Below are 21389 nucleotides of genomic sequence, written 5' to 3'. Positions count from 1 at the left end.
TCGTGGCAATGATATAAAGTGTCAACCGATAGAGATTTTGCTATATCGTGTATATTTTGATATGTGTATGCCCATGCGCCCAGCGTGGGCTTCTCTACAGTGGGCAGGACTTCACATGAGACTGAGCTGAAGAAACATGGACAGGGTTTTTCCGGCATTGAACATTTTGTTGGAACAATGTTTCTTGTGGCCGCCCAAGCAAATTGAATGACCTTCTTCGTGCGTCTGGCGCTTTAAAAGAGTTAAATATCCTTCTCATCTGACATGCGCACTGATTCTGAATATTATGAAAGCCAAAAGATGAACACCGCATTAATTCGGTCACTTATTTATTTTGAAAGAAGTGATATTTATTTTCTTCGAGAAGTGTTTATTTTTATTGGATATTTTTTACTTATGTTTTATTTTCTTTGTCGCATTGCTTTGAGAAGATATTAAGTTTCTTGATTAAAGTTTATAATAATAATAATAATAATGGTAAACAACATTTTCAACTGAAATGTGGCATAATGTTATATTTAGCATTTTTGTTAAGGTTGATTTTTGAAAACAGTAGATTTTTATTTATTTACTTAAGTGTGTCCAAATAAAGAGCAAGTCGTTTTGATATATATATATATATATATATATATATATATATATATATATATATATATATATATATAGATAGATAGATAGATAGATAGATAGATAGATAGATAGATAGATATTTGTATTAAATTCACTGACTGGAGTTCCAAAAATAGGCATTACAATATGGTTATTTTACAAATAAACCAATTTATTATTTTTTTCCAGACGACTTTTACTATATCGTGAAATCGTTATCGTGATATAAAATCATTCATATCGTGATTTTGGTGATATCGCCCACCCCTACCTTCAATGTGTATTACCAACAGATCAGTGCGCAGGGTACACCCACTACAGTAGGCCTACTTTTTTTGCAAGTGCATAAGCAGCTCACTAGTTTTTGAGACTCTCCGCAAACATACATTTCTTACAGTCAAAGACTGAAACTGTGAATCTTTGTCTGAATCTGAGAAAAATTTTATGAGAGTATATTTAAATTATCCTATGCACAAAAATGTCTTCACACTCACACACACACACACACACACACACATAAGAGGAAATGCCTGGGGCTTCCATCGCTCGCCTCTCATCATCACAGTGAGAGGTATATGTTCACATATGCCCAGTGACATACTAAAACACACATTGACACAGAGGGAGGGAGAAGGATTTATTACACCTGAAAAGGAAACATAGGCTCACTAAAGACCAGAGGAGCAAGCTAAGAGGTTCTGTTAAATCTAACCTCTGTTGAACCCAACATCTACCACAGTTCTTTTAATTGATAGCTACATTTTATCAATCTAAAGTTATATGTAAACCTCAAAGCTAAATAAAAAAAAGTCTGATTTTACTGCAATGTCACATCATCACTCAATTAAAAAGTCTAGAATAAAGATAATCACATAAACACAGTTTAGCTGTGTATTTCTGAAACTGACTTGTTTATCCATGAACCACGAGATAGTATTATATGCAGGATATCTTATTGAAAGTTAATCCAAGCTAACGGTGAGGTTTAGTGTAGGCCTTAGGTGGGAAATGACGACTGTACAGTCTTTCTAGTCTTGAAAACACGTCTAAAAAGGCGTCTTTACACAGCCGAGTAAAAAGGGATAGTTCACCCAAAAATGACAATTCTCTCATCATTTACTCACTCTCATTGCTTTTATGTTGCCTTTATATGATTTTTGGAACTTGAAAGGTCTGGTCACCATTCACTTGCATTGTATGGACCAACAGAGCTGAGATATTCTTCTGAAAATCTTTGTTTGTGTTCTGCAGAAGAAAGAAAGTCATACACATCTAGGATGACATAAGGGTGAGTAAATTTAAGAGAACATTTTGAGAATATTTATTTTGGGGTGAACTTTCCCTTTATTGTGCAGAATCAACTAGAAGCCTTCATGGGTTAATTTTCTTGAAAACAGTAAACACTGTCTCTGTGGCGCTATAAAATTGTTTTGAGTGGCCCGCAGCATAGACCCACCCCAACAACATTCCACAACCAATGGAGTGAATTGGAGGAGGGACGGTCTCTTTGTTTGACCAACTGCTGGTGGAGGGTGTATTCAGAAAGCTATATCTAAATAATTCCATTCGGTGGCGCATGTGTTGCAGAATTTACATGTAGCCTACGTTTTATTTAAGGTGCACGCGGTAATTTTATTCCTCGTTAAAAAAAAAAAATAAATACTCCTGAAGACATGAATTGTAATTAAGCAATGTATGTAAGAAATCATGACCATTCACATTTAAACTCCAGTCATAACAGTAACCTTATAAAGCTGTTTTGTTCTACACGGAGAGTGGAAAGAATAATAAAAAAACGTCGAAATGTCGAAAACACAGAGCGCGGTCCATTAACGTTAGCCGTTATATGACTGGCCAGAGAAGACTAACAAAGAGTAAAAGCGCAGAGGTTGACATATCTGTACAGAATATCTCTGGCTGAAGTATGTTTTTGCGCTACTAGCGCCACCAATCTGAATTGCAGAAATAAACGTTGTTTTTCAAGACAGCTTTTTGAAAACGCCCCTCGTCTGCCGTTGGTCAAACAAAGACACAGTCCCGCCCCCAACTCACGCCATTGGTTTAGCCATGTTGTTGGGGCGGGTCTCTCAAAACAAACAGCCATTTTCATAGCAACAGAAACAGTGTTAACAGTTTTCGATAAAAATGTACCCATGAATGACTTACTAATAGTTGTCTCTGCAAATTAAGCTAGTATAGGATAAATATTTTTAACACAGAAAATGTTAGACATTTACGCCTTTAATTCTGTCATCAAAAATAACAGTTCAAATGGAAATTCTATGTTTGAGACTATGCTTTAATCCTATGAACTGTCACTACAGGAATCCATGAACAAATGTGGAATTGTATAATCCATTAGACAACAATGTGAAAGTAGCATTTTCTCCAGCATTGTTAACCGTTGTTAATATTATTTGTGGTGTGTTAATGATTGTAGTGGAACAATTTGACTAATTTGATTAGTGTTTAAAGTGCTGGAAAATGTCCTAATATAACTTTGTAGCACTCTCTAAAGCTCTGTTCGTGTGTGAATGTGACATCCAACGGTTATTTGGAGGGGACGGGGCGTGCATGTAAGTCTTGCAGTGCGTTGAAAGACTCTTCTTCTGGACTTGGCAAACATTTCCAATAGGTGGTGCTATAACACACCAAATAGTCTTTTGTAGTTACAGTTGAAGTCAGAAGTTTACGTACACCTTAGCCAAATACATTTAAACTCCTGACATTTAATCGTAGAAAACATTCCATGTCAAAGTCAGTTAGGATCACTACTTTATTTTAAGAATGTGAAATGTCAGAATAATAGTAGAGACAATGATATATTTTAGCTTTTATTTCTTTCTTCACATTTCCAGTGGGTCAGAAATGTATATACACTTTGTTAGTATTTGGTAGCATTGACTTTATATTGTTTAATTTGGGTCAAACATTTTGGGTATCTTTCCACAAGCTTCTCACAAGGCCTCCTTGCTTGCACATGCTTTTTCATTCTGCCCACAAATTTTCTATCAGATTGAGGTAAGGGCTTTGTGATGGCCACTCCAATACATTGACTTTGTTGTCCTTAAGCCATTTTGCCACAAATTTGGAGGTATGCTTGGAGTCATTGTCCATTTGGAAGACCCATTTGTGACCAAAATTTAACATCCTGGCTGATGTCTTGAAATGTTCTTTCAATATATCCACATAATTTCCTTCCTCATGCTGCCATCTATTTTGTGAAGTGCACCAGTGCCTCATGCAGCAAAGCACCCCCACAACATGATGCTGCCACCCCCATGCTTCACGGTTGGGATAGTGTTCTTCGGCTTGCAAGCCTCACCCATTTTCCTTCAAACATAACGATGGCCATTATGGCCAAACAGTTACATTTTGTTAAATCAGACCAGAGGACATTTCTCCAAAAAGTAAGATTTTTGTACTCATGTGCACTTGCAAACTGTAGTCTTTCTTTTTTATGGTGGATTTGAAGCAGTGGCTTCTTCCTTGCTGAGCAGCCTTTCAGGTTATGATGATATTGGACTCGTTTTACTGTGGATGTAGATACTTGTCTACCTGTTTCCTCCAGCATCTTCACAAGGTCCTTTCCTGTTGCTCTGGGATTGATTTTCACTTTTCACACCAAACTACACTCATCTCTAGGACACAGAATGGATTTCCTTCATGAGCGGTATGATGGCTGTGTGGTCCCATGTTGTTTATACTTGCGTACTCTTATTTGTACAGATGAACGTGGTACCTTCAGGCATTTGAAAATTGCTTCCAAGGATGAACCAGACTTGTGGAGGGCCACAATTTTTTTTTTCTGAGGTCTTGGCTGATTTCTTTGGATTTTCCCATGATGTCAAGCAAAGAGGCACTGAGTTTGAAGGTAGGCCTTAAAATACATCTATAGGTACACCTCTAATTCAGTACACCTCCAATCAGAAGCTAAGTGGCTAATTGTCTAAAGGCTTGACATAATTTTCAGGAATTTTCCATGCTGCTTAAAGGCACAGTTAACTTAGTGAATGTAAACTTCTGACCCACTGGAACTGTGATATAGTCAATTTACAAAATGAAAAATTACTTGTGTCACGCACAAAGTAGATGTCCTAAATTACTTGCCAAAACTATAGTTTGCTAATATGAAATCTGCGGAGTGGTTAAAAAATTTGTTTTTTTAACAGATTCTGTTAAAATAAGTGGATGCCTAAATGATGGTTATGGGATCCACTTATTTTAACAGAACCTATGAATTTGCAAGTGCCTATGTGCTTTATCATGGCCTACTGATCATAGCTAAAGCCACTACAACATTTAAATGTAAACTCTAGCAACTTCTGGTACTCTACCACACTCTTATTGATGCTGCATTCTTATTAACATTTTTAGGTTTTGACTTCTTTTTCGTGTGTGTGTGTGATTTACAAAGATTTATATGTCAAAAAGTAAAGAATTGTGTATATACATATGCATGAACACATTAACATCTATGCACTTACAATAGAAGCCTAGAATTCTATTGCAAGTGACTTTCCAATTTTTTTTACAAACTGAGGGATGTTGAATTTATATTCTGTGGTATTTTACAGCATGCCACAGATGCTGTAGATAGAGCTTAATTTGTATTTGACCCACAATATTTTTTTTAATAAAAGGACCAGTCCCACTGACAAAGATGGTATAGTTTAAATGGTCTTCATACATCTGAAGAGACACATACATGAGGTCCTTTTAAAGTGATTTACTGTCTTTAATACTGTGGTATTCATATGAATTATTCACATTATTTTCACACTCTTAAAGTTTAAATAAGAAGCTTGTGCATGCACCTAGCAGAGAATAATGTAGACCTGAAAATCACAAGCCACCAAAAATGTTATCAAAAAATTATGAACACAGATTTGTTCATGTGACAGAATTCTCTTTACCTGAATAAAAAGGAAAAACAAACACACCTGAAGTGGCACCAACAGGAACAGAATTACAGAATTTTCTGTTTACATTTGTCTTTAACATTTGAATAGTAATTAAACTCACAATAATTTGTCATTCTCATTCATAGACATCTTTCTTGTCTGCGATGTACTGAACAATCTCTTGTGGTGTCATCAACTTTTCTGCCTCAGCATCAGGAATTTCAAAACCTGCATACAAGAGCAAACATGGTTAGGTAAACACACGCACACACAGAGTCCCTTTTCAGTATATAACTATGCTGATACTGCCAAGTTAAAGGGATAGTTCACCCAAAAATGAAAATTCTCTCATTATTTACTCACCCTTATGCCATCCCAGATGTATATTACTTTCTTTCTTCTGAATAACACTAACAAAGATTATTATAAGAATATCTCAGCTCTGTAGGTCCTCACAATGTAAAACAATTGTTACCAAAATTTGGAAGCTCCAAAGGCACATAAAAGCAGCATAAAATTAATCAATAAGACTCCAGTGGTTAAATATTTGTCTCCTGTAGCAATTCAATCAGTTTTGGGTGAGAACAGACCAAAATGTAACTCATTTTCACTGCCATTGCAGTCTTTAGGCACGATCATGATTTCAAGCTCAATTACACTTCATTACATCGAGATTTAAATAATGACCCCCAAGGAGACTGCTGATGTCAAGATTTATAGTGAAACATTTTTTTATTTTGGTCTGTTCTCACCCCAAATCGACTGGATTGCCTTCAGTAGACATGGATTAAACCATCGGAGTCTTATGGATTACCTTTATGTGCTTTTTGGAGCTTGAAAGTTTGGTCACCATTCACTTGAATTGTATGGACAAAACACCTCATATCTTCATCAAAATATCTTTGTTTGTGTTACACGGAAGAAAGAATGTCATTCTAGTTTGAAACACCATAAGGTTGAACTATTTTTCTAATAACACTAGAACTACTATACTAGATGAGAATACTCTGAGGACTTCAATAAGTATGTTTGTGATCACTGCACAGATTTAACATCAGTAATGACATAACACTTCATACCGTAAGTTTCGGCTTCAATAATGTAAAAAAAAAAAATAATAAAAAAAGTACAAATGTACAAACCAAATTCATCTTCCATGGCCATGATGATCTCCACCTGGTCTAAACTGTCCAATCCCAAGTCCTTCATGAAGTGAGATGTAGCCTGAAGCTATAAAGAATGATCAATTTAATGATCATCACTGTCAAATCTGACACTAGAGAGTGGAATACAGTATATTTAAAGGGGTCATGACATGAGGAATCAAATTTTCATTGATCTTTTTCCATTTAAGAGGTTGGTCAAAACATACTACAAGTTTCAGAACTCAAAACTTCCTCCTCACAGCAAACAAAAGCATTTGTTGAAACCAAGCTGTCAAAACGACATGTTCTCTACTTCCTCCACATTGTGGAAGACATTTGGATCTGACTGCCTCCAAAAAACATCAAGGCCTATTTTACCTTATCACTTCTGTAGCCCACTCAGTAGTGGTGCAGAGCCAATCATAACAGTGAACATTTAGGGTCTTAAAGGAGAAGCAGCACCAAAACAGAGCATTTCTGACAGAGGGTCAGAATGAGGGTGAAAAATTATCATGTTTGTGCATGATAATTCTTGTTTTCTTGTCAAAGTTTGTTACACTTCACTAATATTATAAGTGCATCTTGAGGAACAATATATATATATATATATATATATATATATATATATATATATATATATATATATATATATACATACATATATATATATATATAAAAGGTGTGTCATGACTACTTTAAGCCAAATTTAAAATACATGATTTCCATCTGACCATCTGAGTATCTACCTTCTCAGGGTTGATCTTGTCATACAGCTTCAGCACATAGAGAACACGATCACGGATAGTCTCTAGCGACAATGGGGGCAAATCACCATAATGCCTCCACTGAGAGACGTGAAGCGAACTGGCAGAGATCTGCAATAGGAAGACAATACAGAAAAGAACATTTTAATACAACATTTAGCAACTGCCACAAGAGACAGCCAGGGTAAAACTACATATACATGATATAAAAATTATCTAAATGTATTTAAAAAAATAATTATTGTATACATGTAATCTTGCAACATTTTAGGCCTACTTACAAATTATAATTGTATACAGCAAAAAGTAAATGCCTGGACTTCAATAAGAGACAAATATACTGATTTGACACAATAACATAAGTTAAATTAGGGAAATATCATTATTACTAACTGTATGTGCAACTCATTTGGTTCCAACTTTGGATATATATATACTGTTGCAACTTAAATATGTTTAATATTGTTGTTAGTCTATCATGTATGTCATTGTGACTAAAGACACGGGTAGGTCATTGGACGTCATCAGTCATTCACACAAATACATACCTGCGTCAGCAAAGACTTGTGTCCATAAGTCAGCTGTGAGAATGTTCGGCAGTGAGTGAGCGGAGTTGCTGTTAATATAGCAGCATTATTGAAACGGTTAATAAATACTGAACGTTGGTTAAGTGACCGGACACACCGTGCAATGACGCGCGCCGCCATGTTTGACACTGCTCGCGTGATGCAAGAGACTGACACTGCGCATGCGCGTAATAATCCTCACGTTAAACCAAAATAAAGATCTCAGATTGTCACGTTTTGTATTTATAAATGTAGCATTTTATGTAAAACTCAACTTTTCACAATTTTTTGTCTGATTACTTTTACAATTTATATCTGTTTGTCACACACAAAAATGTAAATATTTTCAATGTACAAACGGTTTGTAACCCGGTTTCTCTCTGGCTTTTTTTTAAATTTATTTTTATTATTATTCTCTTTATTTTAGTACAGATACACATTTTTTTTTAAACAATTGTATTATAATAACGTGTATTACATTGAGGAAGCTGTTATTGCCATTAAAGGAATATTCTGGGTTCAAAACAACTTACGATCAATCAACAGAATCGGTGGAATAATACTGATTACCACAAAAAAAAAATATTTTCCTCCTTTTCTTACAAAAAAAATATGAAAATCTGTATTACAGTGAGGCATTTACAATGGAAGTGAATAGGGCCAATCTGTAAATATTAAAATACTAAATATTTTATAAGTATAGCCACAAGTAGGGTTGCCAACCGTCATGTAAAATATAAGATCAATGTGATCGCCCCGTATTTAAATATAAAATTATGCGTCCCTTATCGAATCAATACAGGACGCGATTTGTCCCATTTAAGATTTTCAGATGGCCTCACGTTGAAATCGTTCCAGATCGCTTTTTCAACATTGAAGTACATTCGAAAATTTGCCTGTGGTGGTTAAGGGACCGTCTGAAAAGTCCACACATTGTGCTGAAACTGCAGATTTAATATATATATATATATATATATATGTTCAATAAATTCAAACAATGTATGAATACAATCACTGAGTCATAAAGTGCAATTAAAGCAAAAAAAAATTAAATATGTATAAACCAATCAAAATGTATACATAAATATGTAACAAATATTGAAAAGATAAAAATAAATACATATTTTAACATAAAAGGACTACTTTTTTTAAGAAGTCATGGGTCAGGAACGTTATACATTTTTTATTAATAACGCATATTAACTAAAACTTTTTTGCTGAAACTGTGGAAACTTTAAAGAAGGAGAATTTAAAGGAGAGACGAGTAAAATTACTTTTTGTGGTAATCAACCTTATGCCACAAATGCTGTTGAATGAGCTTAACTTGTTTTAAATCTGGAATATTCCTTTAATATAATACTGTATAGTGCAATGTTAACAAGTGTTTTACTTTATGAAACACCACACGCCTCAGAGAATTACATTTCTTTTATAAAACATTTTTTTTTTTTAAATCACATCCAACATGTAATGTTACAATTGCATGAACAACATATAGTGCATTTTGCAAATCTTGTGTAATCTCGTTTAATTTCTTTGAATTTTACAAACAATTTTAACAACATTATAATTTTAAATAGTTTTTATTATTTAACAATATTATTATTGAACAAATAACACAATCTTGTTTAAAAAAACAAAAAACAAAAACATATTGACTGCCTTTAACTGGTGTAAAGTTTGATATTATGGCATATCAGTTTACAATATAGATTTGTAGTGATACACACTAACATCCCCATTCAGATATCCAGTGAGCAGTGTGTTTGACCCTGCCCATCGGGCTAGTCGACACAACTCATCCAGCACACCAACAACTTTAGCCACACTTCCTCTGAGATCCCAAACAACAAGATGACCAGACTGGAAAACACCAACAAGCCCAAGGCCAAAGACATCGGCATCTATTAACCTAGAGAGAAAACATTTATTGATAGACTGTAATGCTCTTAACATTGTGTATGGATATCAGAACATGAACCACATTTTTACAGATTTCTGTGAAATCTCTTTATCTTACTGTTCTATGTGTTGATCAGGGTTGCTGATGGATGCAAGTGTGATGTGTTTGCCTGTGAGTGGATTCATGGCCACCAGAGTAAAGAGAGATGTGTTACTCTCTTCATTACACACATTGCCTGTATTCTGAAGTAATATACACAGCACACCCTGGGGAAAGAAAATACAAGGTTATACACTACCATGCACACTCAATCACATAAGGGCAATAGACTCACTTACTCTGTAAGAATATCCTCTCATGCAGTTTGTCATGGTTAAAGTCTTTTCCAGGCATACAGTCTGAAGCAGGTGGCCTGATTTCATGCTCCTGAAATTTATAAGTGTAGCAAAATCGTAAAAAAAAGGAAACGATAGAAATTAGAAATACGTTTTTATAGCAATAAGAAGTATGCAAAAAAAATAAATAAAAAGCTTCAGATTCAGCAGAAATGGATTTGCCCTTTAGGATCACAATGTCATCAGAAAAAAAAGTATTAATCATGTACATAAAATAACACTTACATAACATTAACTATTGCATATTCTTAAAAGTACAGCATTAATTTACAGTCTCTATCAAAATAACTTCACTTCTTTGCAAAATAATAGCATAACAAAATGAAAACCCTCTATTTTTTGACTATTTTTGAAAATGCTTAACTAAAATACATTAAGAGCCAGTAATGCTAAATTCGTCACCATATAACGAATGTTTTACATTCCGTCCAACCAATCAGAGCATCTTTTTCTCCTTCCACAGCTGCTAGGGTTCGAATGTTCTGTTTAGCAGAAACCAGGGGAAGAGTGTCCACCACCCTGCAAATACAAGGTGAAAATGTGACTCCAACATTAATCAGTTTATTTAATTCCTACATCTAATTGCATGTACTGTAGATCAGTTGTGGTTTACATACAATGCTCATTTGTTTAGTCAGCTACAGTGCATACATTTGATAAGCTTTCATAAACTGGATTCCATTAGCAGACTTCAAGGAAAATAAGTCTGCGAATAATGTGTGAAAATGCATTAATATTACAAATGAATTATTATTTTAGATGGTTTATTTAGATTCTATCTCTTGAATACAATGTGTTTGTGTGTGATGGATTGTTACCTGCCCTCCTGATTGAATTTTAACACACTGACTTTCTGCTGATCTCCAGGAGTGGAGCAACACGCAAGTCGACAATCAGACACACACACCACCGCTTGCAACGCGTCCCTGCAAACCATAGTCTGAGAGAACGGCCCGTCCATACTTGGACAGCAGAGAACCCTATACAAATAGACAAAGAGGGAATTTGTTTTAACTGTATTTATGTGTCCAATAATAGTCAAACAGAGACCATGGTCTCTATTTTAAAACCACTATGTCTTAAGCACAGCGCAGGGTCATCACTCTTTTCAAGGCACAATTTTCCAAGACATTTTCTCTGCTCAATGGATGTAATATTGAAGCAAAATGATGTATAGAGTGGTTATTGGATGCTTATTTGTTTGGAATTCTTTATTCAACATCAAAATTTTGCCTAAAAATGTATATATTAATATACAGTGGTTATATATTATCTTTTTTCCACCATTTGACTCGTCCATTTAAATCACACATTTATTTTTCCCTTTGTGTTTTTGATAGTAGTTTCTCATCTCTGGATTAGCCGTTTGTTATATGGCCCAGTTTTGATTATTAAACCCCAAAAAGCTGAGTCATAGTCTGTATGTGCTGCGCACTTCAGAGTGCTCTGCTCTCTGTCATCTATTACACACAGAAAGCACACGATGACTCAGTGTGGCCAGCTTCCCAAATTAATTTTGAAGCGCACAGCACATGCACATTATATATATACATTTAATTAAATTGCAGCCTTTTGCAGTTTAAAAATCACAATAGGACATATCACAATTTTAATTTGATTAATTGTACATTCAAACATTCATTTTTGTACCAAATATGTCAAATTCTGTAACATTCTACATTATATAGCTGATTACGTTTTTATAACTGGATTCAGTGATTCCATCCACATTGCTGAAAACATAGCGCCCTAAATGTGGTGACTATAAGTGGACGCCAATCACTGAATTGTTGAAAATGTATTTACATCCCAAAGTGTAAAGGCCGCATCACCATGCTACCACCTCAGGGTGTGAATTTATTTTCAAAAACATCAGCGGCCCGACTGCCTCATCATTGTCTACGTGCAAGTTAGTGTGCATGACCATGGAGGTTTGGTATTTTTGTGCAGGTATGCGCTAAGTCTAGGAGTAAGTGGATTAGTGAAATCGAACACGCAAAGCGCAAATGATTAATGAAGACAACCCATTCATAAAACACTGGTAACTATTGTAAATGGGCTGTATGCATAGGCGCAGATTTATGTTCTTGCAGCTGAGTGCACTAAACAATCGAGAGGAACCAGGATGCGATACCTATTGACTAGAGAAGGATAATAATTAAATATAGCAAAGGTTTGAGTTTTTTGCGACTGGATTCAGACTGAAATAAAAAGATAACTTGCATCAGATTTGTTAAAAAGTAAGATTTAAACCCTACACAACTGCAGTTTTCTACAAACACGAAGAAAGGAGAGCATAAAGATGCAATTAATCAAGATACAGCATTTCAAGGCAACCGGAAATGAACAGCGACAGATCAATCACAAAGCACAGACATATACTGCATATATACTAAACTATGAAAAACAGGCTGACTGTCCCGCTGAAATAAAAAACTTAGTAACTATGTCCTTCTTGAATGACAGGTATACATCTATGAAACGCTCTTTATAAGTATGGAAAAGGTGGTGCCTGCCGGTGGAATCCTTAAACTGCAAATGCACGGACTGAGTTTCAAAACTTTGCACTGAGAATAGACATGGTTCTCAGACATCTTAAGCGTAATTACTTATTTTTAAAAAATTCAACATTTGCAAATTAGGCTTTGCGCCACTTCAATTACATGGACCTCCCCTATATATTTTTTTAGAACACGCCCATAGATAGCACAAACACTCCCAATCACGCCCAGATGCATGTTGTCCAGGCATAAAAATAAGACTTAGCGCATGCCTAACAAGTGTAAATATAGAGCCCCATATCTTTGATACATTAATTAGATGCTCCAAGAATCCCTTTAGTAGACACTCAATCAAGTAGGATATTCTCCAAGAACACAATTATGCCTGAAAACACGTTGTACCATGCAATGTAGCATAGGCATACATTTAGGTAGGGATGATAGAGAAATTACCCTATCAACTTTAAGAAAATTAAAAATGTCCTGACCAACATTTAGGCAATATTACCACTTAGAAACTACTTTAACTTTATAATATGTTTTTATTTTCATTTGAATGATTATTCAAAATTCTCAGCAACATTATTCAAGTGTAAATTATTTCCGACATCTTCTGAGGCAACGCTTAAAAGGCAGAATGCACCAAATCACAGTCATTTGTGAGTACTGTACTGTAACTTTTTTAATCATTCTCTGAAGATTACATGGGCAGATTTTCATTTGTATATTAGGTCCAATCCTTTAAACAAGCATACATGTCATGTACAAATGTTTCCTATCTAAGACCAAGTCAAAAAACTTCCTGAGTTTCATATGCTAACAAATGGAAGATTCTGCTTTTATGTGCAGTAAACACCCTCGAGGAAGACACTTTTGAATTTGGATTAGAGGTGCATGATTTTAAAATGCTAGTATAACTGCACAGACAACTGAGTGCATCCCAAATTAAGAAATTAGTAGTGGCAAGTGGGGTTATATATATATATAATAATTTTTAGGTATCAAATTAACTAGTGGTATGATTTTAATCCATTCATGCATAAACTGCATAAAGATACAGGGAACAGAAAATATTAGGCATGCGTCCAGTATGTGTGTTTCCATGACAGCATGGGCATGAGAGAGCCGAGCAAGCTGCTCGTCAAAATGAGTTGGTCTGGAGTTTGCGCTGACACGCGCAAAGGCGTTTGCATTTTTAACTAATATTTCACATTTTCTGCACAAAATGTATAAAATGTACATTTAGCAAATACAGTTTTTTTTTTGGCACATTGGAGAAGAACATCAGGGTAGATGGTAAAAGCATGTTTTCTCTATATAATATAGGAAATAAAATTAGATCTTCATTATCAAAATAGTGCTAGTAAAAAGCCGGCTATTAAAATGTTGGGGCATAGAAAATTACACTTGTTATATGAGGAAATATTGTCCCTATAGGCACCATACATTCTTGCATTCTTAATATCAACATTATGTCCTCCTCGCAATTATTCCCTACCCGCTTTCAAACCAAAACTATGCAATGTAGAGAGCCAGGCTTCATAAAATGAATTTTGAGTAGTAGTTGATGTATATTTTAATACCTCGCCTCTGTGATTTCCAAGTGACCCAAAGTCACACAGAGCAAGCCTAAAGAATCTGGAATCGCCTGCAAAGACATGACAGACTACAAATACAAACACACAGTGGTCAAATCAGAGGGCACGCAGATGATTTTTTCATTATATTATTTTTTTGCATACATGCTGTTAAGTGTGAGTGGTTTAGTAAATTAGTTTACCTGTGCAAATGTCCAGGTGTGTAAAAGACTCCACGGCTGAACTCCCTTCCTCTGAGCCCAAAGGCAAACACTCCATTCTCCTGCCACACATATGGAGCAATTCTCTGATGGCCACTGCACTGAACACAAGTCCAACACACATCCGCCCTCCAGAGCCTGAATGTTTGTAATTATGCATTAATTATGAGGGTATTATTAAGCACAGATAATGTATGTCAATAACCTCTTAAAAACAAATACTGTAAAATGGCATTTTTTTGCACAGGTACACACCTTAAAAGTGTGTATCTCCTGAAGGACTGCTGAACAATGGCTTGCATCTGACAAAGGTGTTGCAGGAAAGGTTTCCTCATTTAATTGTGCCAATTTGTTCAGAGACGAATTGGTAAGGCCCTTTGATTTATCCCCAATAGTGGTGCAATCAGTCTGTTTTTCTGTTCTCTGATTGGTGGAGGTGTCCAAAGAGGTTGTCTCAAGGAGAGTTTGACTTACATCATCAGATTCATCCCCACAATGAGGCAGTTTCACATTCACAATAGGATAACTTTGGTTTTTAGCCCTGAGCTCAGAGTCTTCAAAGGTTTGAGATTCTGTTTCAGGATGGTTCTGGGTTTGGAAATCAGGTTTAATTTGAGCAGCAGATTCAGAAACAATATTAAAACTCTCTGATTCAGAAATACTGTGGAGTTGGGCATCAATGTCCAGTGTGCAAATGGTTTGAATTTTACATTCAATATTGCTTTTAGTATTAAAGCTGCATGAATTTTCCCATTCATTCTCAGAGATGCATGTGGCCTGAGTCTCTGATTCTGGCTTGATTAAGAATTCAAAACCTGGTACAATGTTGTTTTGGGGTGTGGTTCCTGGTTTTACCATATTTTGAGCTCTTGTCATAATTTCTTGACTAATTTGAGTTGGACTTTGTGTGCCAAAATCTTCTTGGTCTTCAGCTGCATCTGCACTTTTCGTTGAGGTATTAGTTTTGACATTCCCAAATGTTTTAACTGGAGACACACACTTTAAGGAAAGAATCCTTTGGGGACCAGAAGGAGAAAGGAGATGTGGGTGGAAGTCTATGGGTGAACCTGGAGTCAAAAAGTGAGGGGTCATTCCCAAAGATGGCAGGGCAAGATCTTGCCCTCTCTGAGTGTGTGTGGTCAAAGAGGGGCTGAGATTTAATACTGTTGGGCAAAGAGAGCTGGTCTTGGATTCGTTTTGCATGTGTATTTGTGATTCTGCATGCGGACTAATGTTAAGCATGACCTTTTCCATTTCTGAGGTTTTAAAGTCTTTGTTGAAGACTGTTTGTGTGTGCATCTGGTCGATGCTTGTGGTCGGCACTTGGTCTTTATCTGTGGTCTCATCTATTGTCTCACTATTTGTGTTCTCAGTTTGTAGGTTGTTTACAATGTCAAAGTGCTTTTCCAGTTGGTCAGTGTTTTGTGTCTTAGTCTGGGATTGGTCAATGGGGTCTGACTGACAAAGAGATAAACTATCCTCAAGAGAAGAGGAGGCATCTAGGGGTTCTGGAGTAAACAGTTCATCATCTTTGCGGTGTACTTCACAATTACTCTTTCTCCCACCCTTTCTCTGGCACCTGCTGCTTTGCTGTGTCTTGTGTACTAGAGGACCTTGAGCGAAGGGTTCTACAACTGAAGGGGACAAGCGTAGTCTCTCTAGCTTCAGCTGGCCAAAATCCTCATCAGGCAAGTGGAAATCTTGGAGGTCAATAGATGCCAGAAGTCCACTTTTTGTATCCTTTTCCTGAAGAGCTTGAATGAGTGACGCTAATGATGGCAGAAGAGGTGATTGATCTAAAAACGCAAAACATTCACACACACATACTGTATTACCATGACTGTTACTAACACTCACTAGGAGTGTAAAAAAAATCCTGACAAAATTATTTACAAAAGGATGTGATGCATCATGAAATCTGAAAATATTTCAGAATTTGGCAGAGCTCAATTTGATTATTTCGGTACAATTCATAATTATTTTCAAAATTAATCCCAAAGTATATTACAGTCAGACACGGGCGCTCGTAGAGAACACGTGATGCAAATTTAGTCATCAACAGAGTGCTCGAGCACTGAACGTGCGCAGCTCTGCACATGTGCCTGGAATTATTTGCAACAATTAGTGGGTCCACAAGCTGGCAACACTCACATTTGAGCCGTTACGGTCACGAAGAAGCGCTAAAAGATATAATCACCGCTAAACAAAAGGAGTCTGAAGAAATATAAAGACATCTTTATGGGACTAAACTCTTGAAGGGAAAGTCCAGTGTCTCATAGCAGTCATAGTGTGCATGTGCCAACCACCCGTGTATGCGTGCACAGTCAAATTAAGTATAATTTGACAGGCTCGCATTCAAATGTACGCAAACGCTAAGCATACGCGTCAAAACCGAAGTATACTTTGGGTTTAGTACTGAAGACACAAATGTAACCGGTGGGACAATTTACAAAAAAGTGTGTTTTTACGACTGAAAATATGTAGAAAATCTTAAAGAAATTAATGTCAAATACATTAGGTATTCTTGTAGTTATTATAATTGAATATTCAATTCCACTTTGATCAAAGCATCTTGACACCCCATAATAATTACTATATACTGTAATATAGTTAATTAGATTTCTAAATTTTTAAATGAAAAACTTTGTACATGAATGGAAAAATTATCCCTAAAAGAAAAATTAAACTGTAAATCTCACCATCTTTATTTATGTGAGATGTTTGATTCTGAGATAATGGTCTTCCAGTTTGGCAACGCCTTCTGAAAATAGGGTATAAAATAGAATCAGAGAGGAGTTTTGAATCGAAGTAAAGCTGAGAATCAGGAAGGTGCTTAAAATCTTGGGTAACTCCTTCCTCTGGACTGGGCTTCAAATGTACTGCAGGTCCAGGTGATGGAATTGGCTGAGGCAATGCCTGTGGAAGTGATTTTCTTTTTAGGTCCAATTTTGATTGGCCGGTAGATTCAGCTGAAGAGTTGGACTTTGATTCTGTAAGGTGCGCCAAAAGTGGCAAACAATCCATTTGCGAATCACTAGATATTGTACCATCTGTAGGTGCTTTGAAACATGAGGTCTTATCTACAGTAGTTCTTCTATGACCTCTCCTTCCCCTTTTGCCTTCCTTGGGAGGGGGTTTCAGTTTCACTGAAGACGCAGGGGATGGGATTGGCTGAGATTCTGCTTGAGTGCTGGACTTTGATTCTGGTGAACAGCCTGCTTGAGAATCATTTGCAGGACAACCTAGAGCAGCTTTGGCACCTGATGCCCTACTTAAAGTGCTTCTTCTTGGACGCCCCCTCTTCCCTCTCCGACTACTTCCTGTATGTTCTGCCAGGTCAGTGGATCTGCAGACTGGTACAGAAAGCTCTGGGCTCATGTGACCTCTACCACGCATTTGTGATTGGCTGAACCTGCGTTTGCCCCGCCCTCCAGAGAGCTGGCTGTGAATGACAGCATCTATATCAAAAGAGCTGTGAGATGCAGCCATGCGCCGTGTCGTTCGGACGTAATACTCAACCGGAAATGGAAGACCCTCAACCAATGTGCAAGATTCCAGACCAGCAGACATACTTGATTGTTTAATGTCTTTGCTTTCACCATAACCTTTGTTTGAATCCTGGTTAATTTGTGCAAGCATCTCATTTGATTTGTTGAGAGGATGTACTGCCTCAGACATCTCCTTAGACACAGCTGAATTTGATTGTAAATTGTTCTCAACAGACCGATTCATAGGAGAGACGTTTACCTCTTCTTGGTTATTGTGAATGATTTGAACTGCTAAATGATTCTCTGGACCTGAAACCAATTCTTTGATTTCTGATTGATCCCAGTTCAAATAATATTTCCTAGCCTTCTCCAGTTTTTGTGATGCCTTAGTAATTTTATCATCTAAATTTTCTTCTGTTGTCATTCTCTGGTTCTTCTCCACCACTGCTGGCACCACCTCAATGTTTCTTTCTTTTGTCATTTCATCATTCCCATCTTTCTCCTTACCTACAAATCTCCCTTGTTTGAGGCTATTCTCCTTTTCAATAAAGTTACTGTCCTCTTTTATCAGAATGATCTCCCTTTCATAAATGTTGTCTCTTTCTTTTTCTTGAGTGTTGTCAGTTTCTGATTCTCGTTCTTGGTTTTGCAGCCGCAGTCGACTGCGCTTAGAACGCAGCCGGTGGGCAGGGCTGCGTCTGCATGCAGAAGAGGCCAATGGGGAAGTGGATGCTATCTCGGCAAGTTGGAATTGGATTGAATGGATTTTCTTTACTGCGGAAAAACCAGGGTTGTTTCTGTTTGCATCAATACCTGAAACAACAAAATATAGATATTTATTAGTATTCTTTGGATACACTTTATTACTAACTTCTATATAATTTTCTGGTTTAAATTCTCAGGGAACACATACATGTAGGCCTATGTAAATTTGTTTCTATTCATAATTATTTTATTCCTCAATAGATAAAATCTATATAGAAGAAAAATAATAATGGTCACAGATATGTAAATGTCACTCACTGGTTTGTAACTGCAGAGACTTTTGGTTATCATAAGATGTGTGTGATGATGATTCAATCTGCATGAGTCTGTTCTGGTCAGAGACTCTGCTCTGCACATGCCTGCGAATTGCATCACAGCGCTCTGCTCTCTAAAACACACACACACAAACATGCTGAAATCATTCACAGTTTTACAGTTTCAATATCAAGGCTATTAAAGGAATTTACCAGGTTCAGTACAAGTTAAGCTCAATGGACTGCATATGCGGCATAATATTGACTACCACAAAAATGTATTTTGACTTGCCTCACTTTTTCATAAAAAATTTATAAATAAAATCTGGGTAAGAGTGAGGTCCTTACAATGGAAGTGAATATGACCAATCCGTAAATGTTAAAATACTCACTATTTCAAAATATATCCACAAGACGTAAACAATATGTGTGTTAACATGATTTTAGTGTGATACATATTTATTAACTTATAAATCTTTATAAATCTTATTAACATTTCTGTGTAAAGTTATAGACAATTTACAACTTCGTTGTCATGACAATGTAATGTCAACAAACCCTAAAATGAGTGTAAAAAAAAAAATAGGATTTAAAGATCAAATAATACATGAGTTAAGCAAAAAAAATTTGTAAGTGCTTTTATAAAATTCTAAGACTTTAAACCCTCCATAATTGGCCCCATGCACTTCCATTGCAAGTGCCTCACTGTGACCTTGATGTTTGCTTTTTTTCTTTTTTTTTTTAGAAAAGGAGAGACAAAATAATTTTTCCTGTAATCAACATTGTGCCACACATGCTGTCGATAGAGCCTACACAAACACAACACATCTTTACCTGCAGTCTCTGTGCCGTTCTATCATATTCTCGCTTTAGAAGCTGCAGTCTTCTCCTCAACTGTAAAAACATTAAATGAATTGTTATAATATGAATTATTCAGACATTTTTGTATGAGTTCAGGGCTGGATTGGTAATCAGGCAACCGGGCATTTTCCCTGGTGGGCCGATGCACTTTGGGGCCGATCAGGGGCGGACTGGCCATCGGTAGAACCGGGACGAAGCTGAAATGAGCCAGCACTTTATGCAGAACAGGCCACAAAACGGTGCCGCGATATGCCGAAGGGGGCAGCGATATGCAGAAAAGGACAGCAACAGTTGGTCTCAGAATAACTTTCTGAGAAGATATACTTCTCACCACAATTGTACAGAGCGGTTATCTGAGTTACCGTAGACTTTGTCAGTTCAAACCATTCTGGCCATTCTCTGTTGATATCTCTCATCAACAAGGTGTTTCCATCCTCAGAACTGCCAGAAATACTTTACAAAAAAGTTACTCAAACCAGCCCATCTTGCACCAGCTGTAACTGCTGATCTCCTGAGATTTTCACACACAACAGTCTCTAGAATTTACTCAAAATGGTGCCAAAAAACATCCAGTGAGTGGCAGTTCTGAAGATGGAAACGCATTGTAGATGAGAGAGGTCAACAGAGAATGGACAGACTAGTTCGAACTGAAAAAGTCTAAGGTAACTCAGGTAACCACTCTGTACATTTGTGGTGAGAAGAATATAATCTCAGAAAGCTATTCTGGAATGCGGGTTGGTGCTGTATTGGGGTCACGAGGAGGACCTACACAATATTAAGCAGGTGGTTTAAATGTTGCGGCTGATCGTTGTGTGTGTGTGTGTGTGTGGTGTGTACACATTCAGGCAAAAGTACCTTCACAGAACAAATGTACAACAGTAATGACATCAGCTGCAAATATTATGGTACTTTGATTAAACCAGTCTACTGTGATTGACTTACATGTTTTTAAAGGCTAATTCAAAGAAAATAGAGCTATAGCTCTAATAAAACAAAATAAGCTATTAACATTGCACTTTTATGTTATTATATCTCATACTGGATAATTAAATCAAGCTTTTCTCTGAGGGGTCAAATAAATAATACACACAGTTTAGGAACTCACAGAAATGAAGAAAACGAACTTACTCTCTCTTTGTCTTCGTTAGGGAGAATCTCCTCCGTCATGTCGTACACTAAACTATAGATGCTGTGAATAATATTTAGCGATAGATTCAGGTATAATTTGCACGTCAATAAAAATATTTAAGCACGAGCAGCTGTAAACAACACAAGCATCTGACTGTGACCACAAATTATATAAAAAGTTAATACAGGCGTGTGTGTGGTTATCCAGACACAAGAAAACATTCAGCCAGTAAAGTTAACAAAAAAATGTCGAGGCTCAAACGTTGGTTTTGAGTTTTGTTCTGGAACAAGAACCAATACTCAATTAT

The 21389-nt window shown here is 36.4% G+C and overlaps 2 protein-coding genes across 2 annotated transcripts; both read right to left on the bottom strand.

Moving 5' to 3' along the window:
- Nucleotides 1-1241: 1241 nt before the first annotated feature.
- ndufab1a (NADH:ubiquinone oxidoreductase subunit AB1a) lies at nt 1242-8151 on the bottom strand. Its single transcript, XM_052127027.1, has 4 exons — nt 7971-8151; nt 7405-7533; nt 6656-6743; nt 1242-5741 (listed from the first exon to the last, which is right to left on the bottom strand). The coding sequence occupies exons 1-4, from the start codon at nt 8127-8129 to the stop codon at nt 5650-5652; spliced, it is 468 nt and encodes a 155-aa protein (XP_051982987.1). The 5' UTR covers nt 8130-8151; the 3' UTR covers nt 1242-5649.
- A 1323-nt stretch (nt 8152-9474) lies between these two features.
- On the bottom strand, nt 9475-21389 carry palb2 (partner and localizer of BRCA2). Its single transcript, XM_052127279.1, has 12 exons — nt 21082-21389; nt 19927-19986; nt 19097-19226; nt 17285-18886; nt 14841-16381; nt 14568-14723; nt 14371-14453; nt 11105-11266; nt 10689-10805; nt 10230-10317; nt 10009-10157; nt 9475-9900 (listed from the first exon to the last, which is right to left on the bottom strand). Exons 1-12 carry the CDS (start codon nt 21118-21120, stop codon nt 9690-9692), a joined length of 4338 nt encoding a protein of 1445 aa, XP_051983239.1. The 5' UTR covers nt 21121-21389; the 3' UTR covers nt 9475-9689.

This window comes from Xyrauchen texanus, chromosome 5, assembly GCF_025860055.1.
Source record: "Xyrauchen texanus isolate HMW12.3.18 chromosome 5, RBS_HiC_50CHRs, whole genome shotgun sequence".
Taxonomy (NCBI): Eukaryota; Metazoa; Chordata; class Actinopteri; order Cypriniformes; family Catostomidae; genus Xyrauchen; species Xyrauchen texanus.
This window is presented reverse-complemented; position numbering and strand designations above follow the sequence as displayed.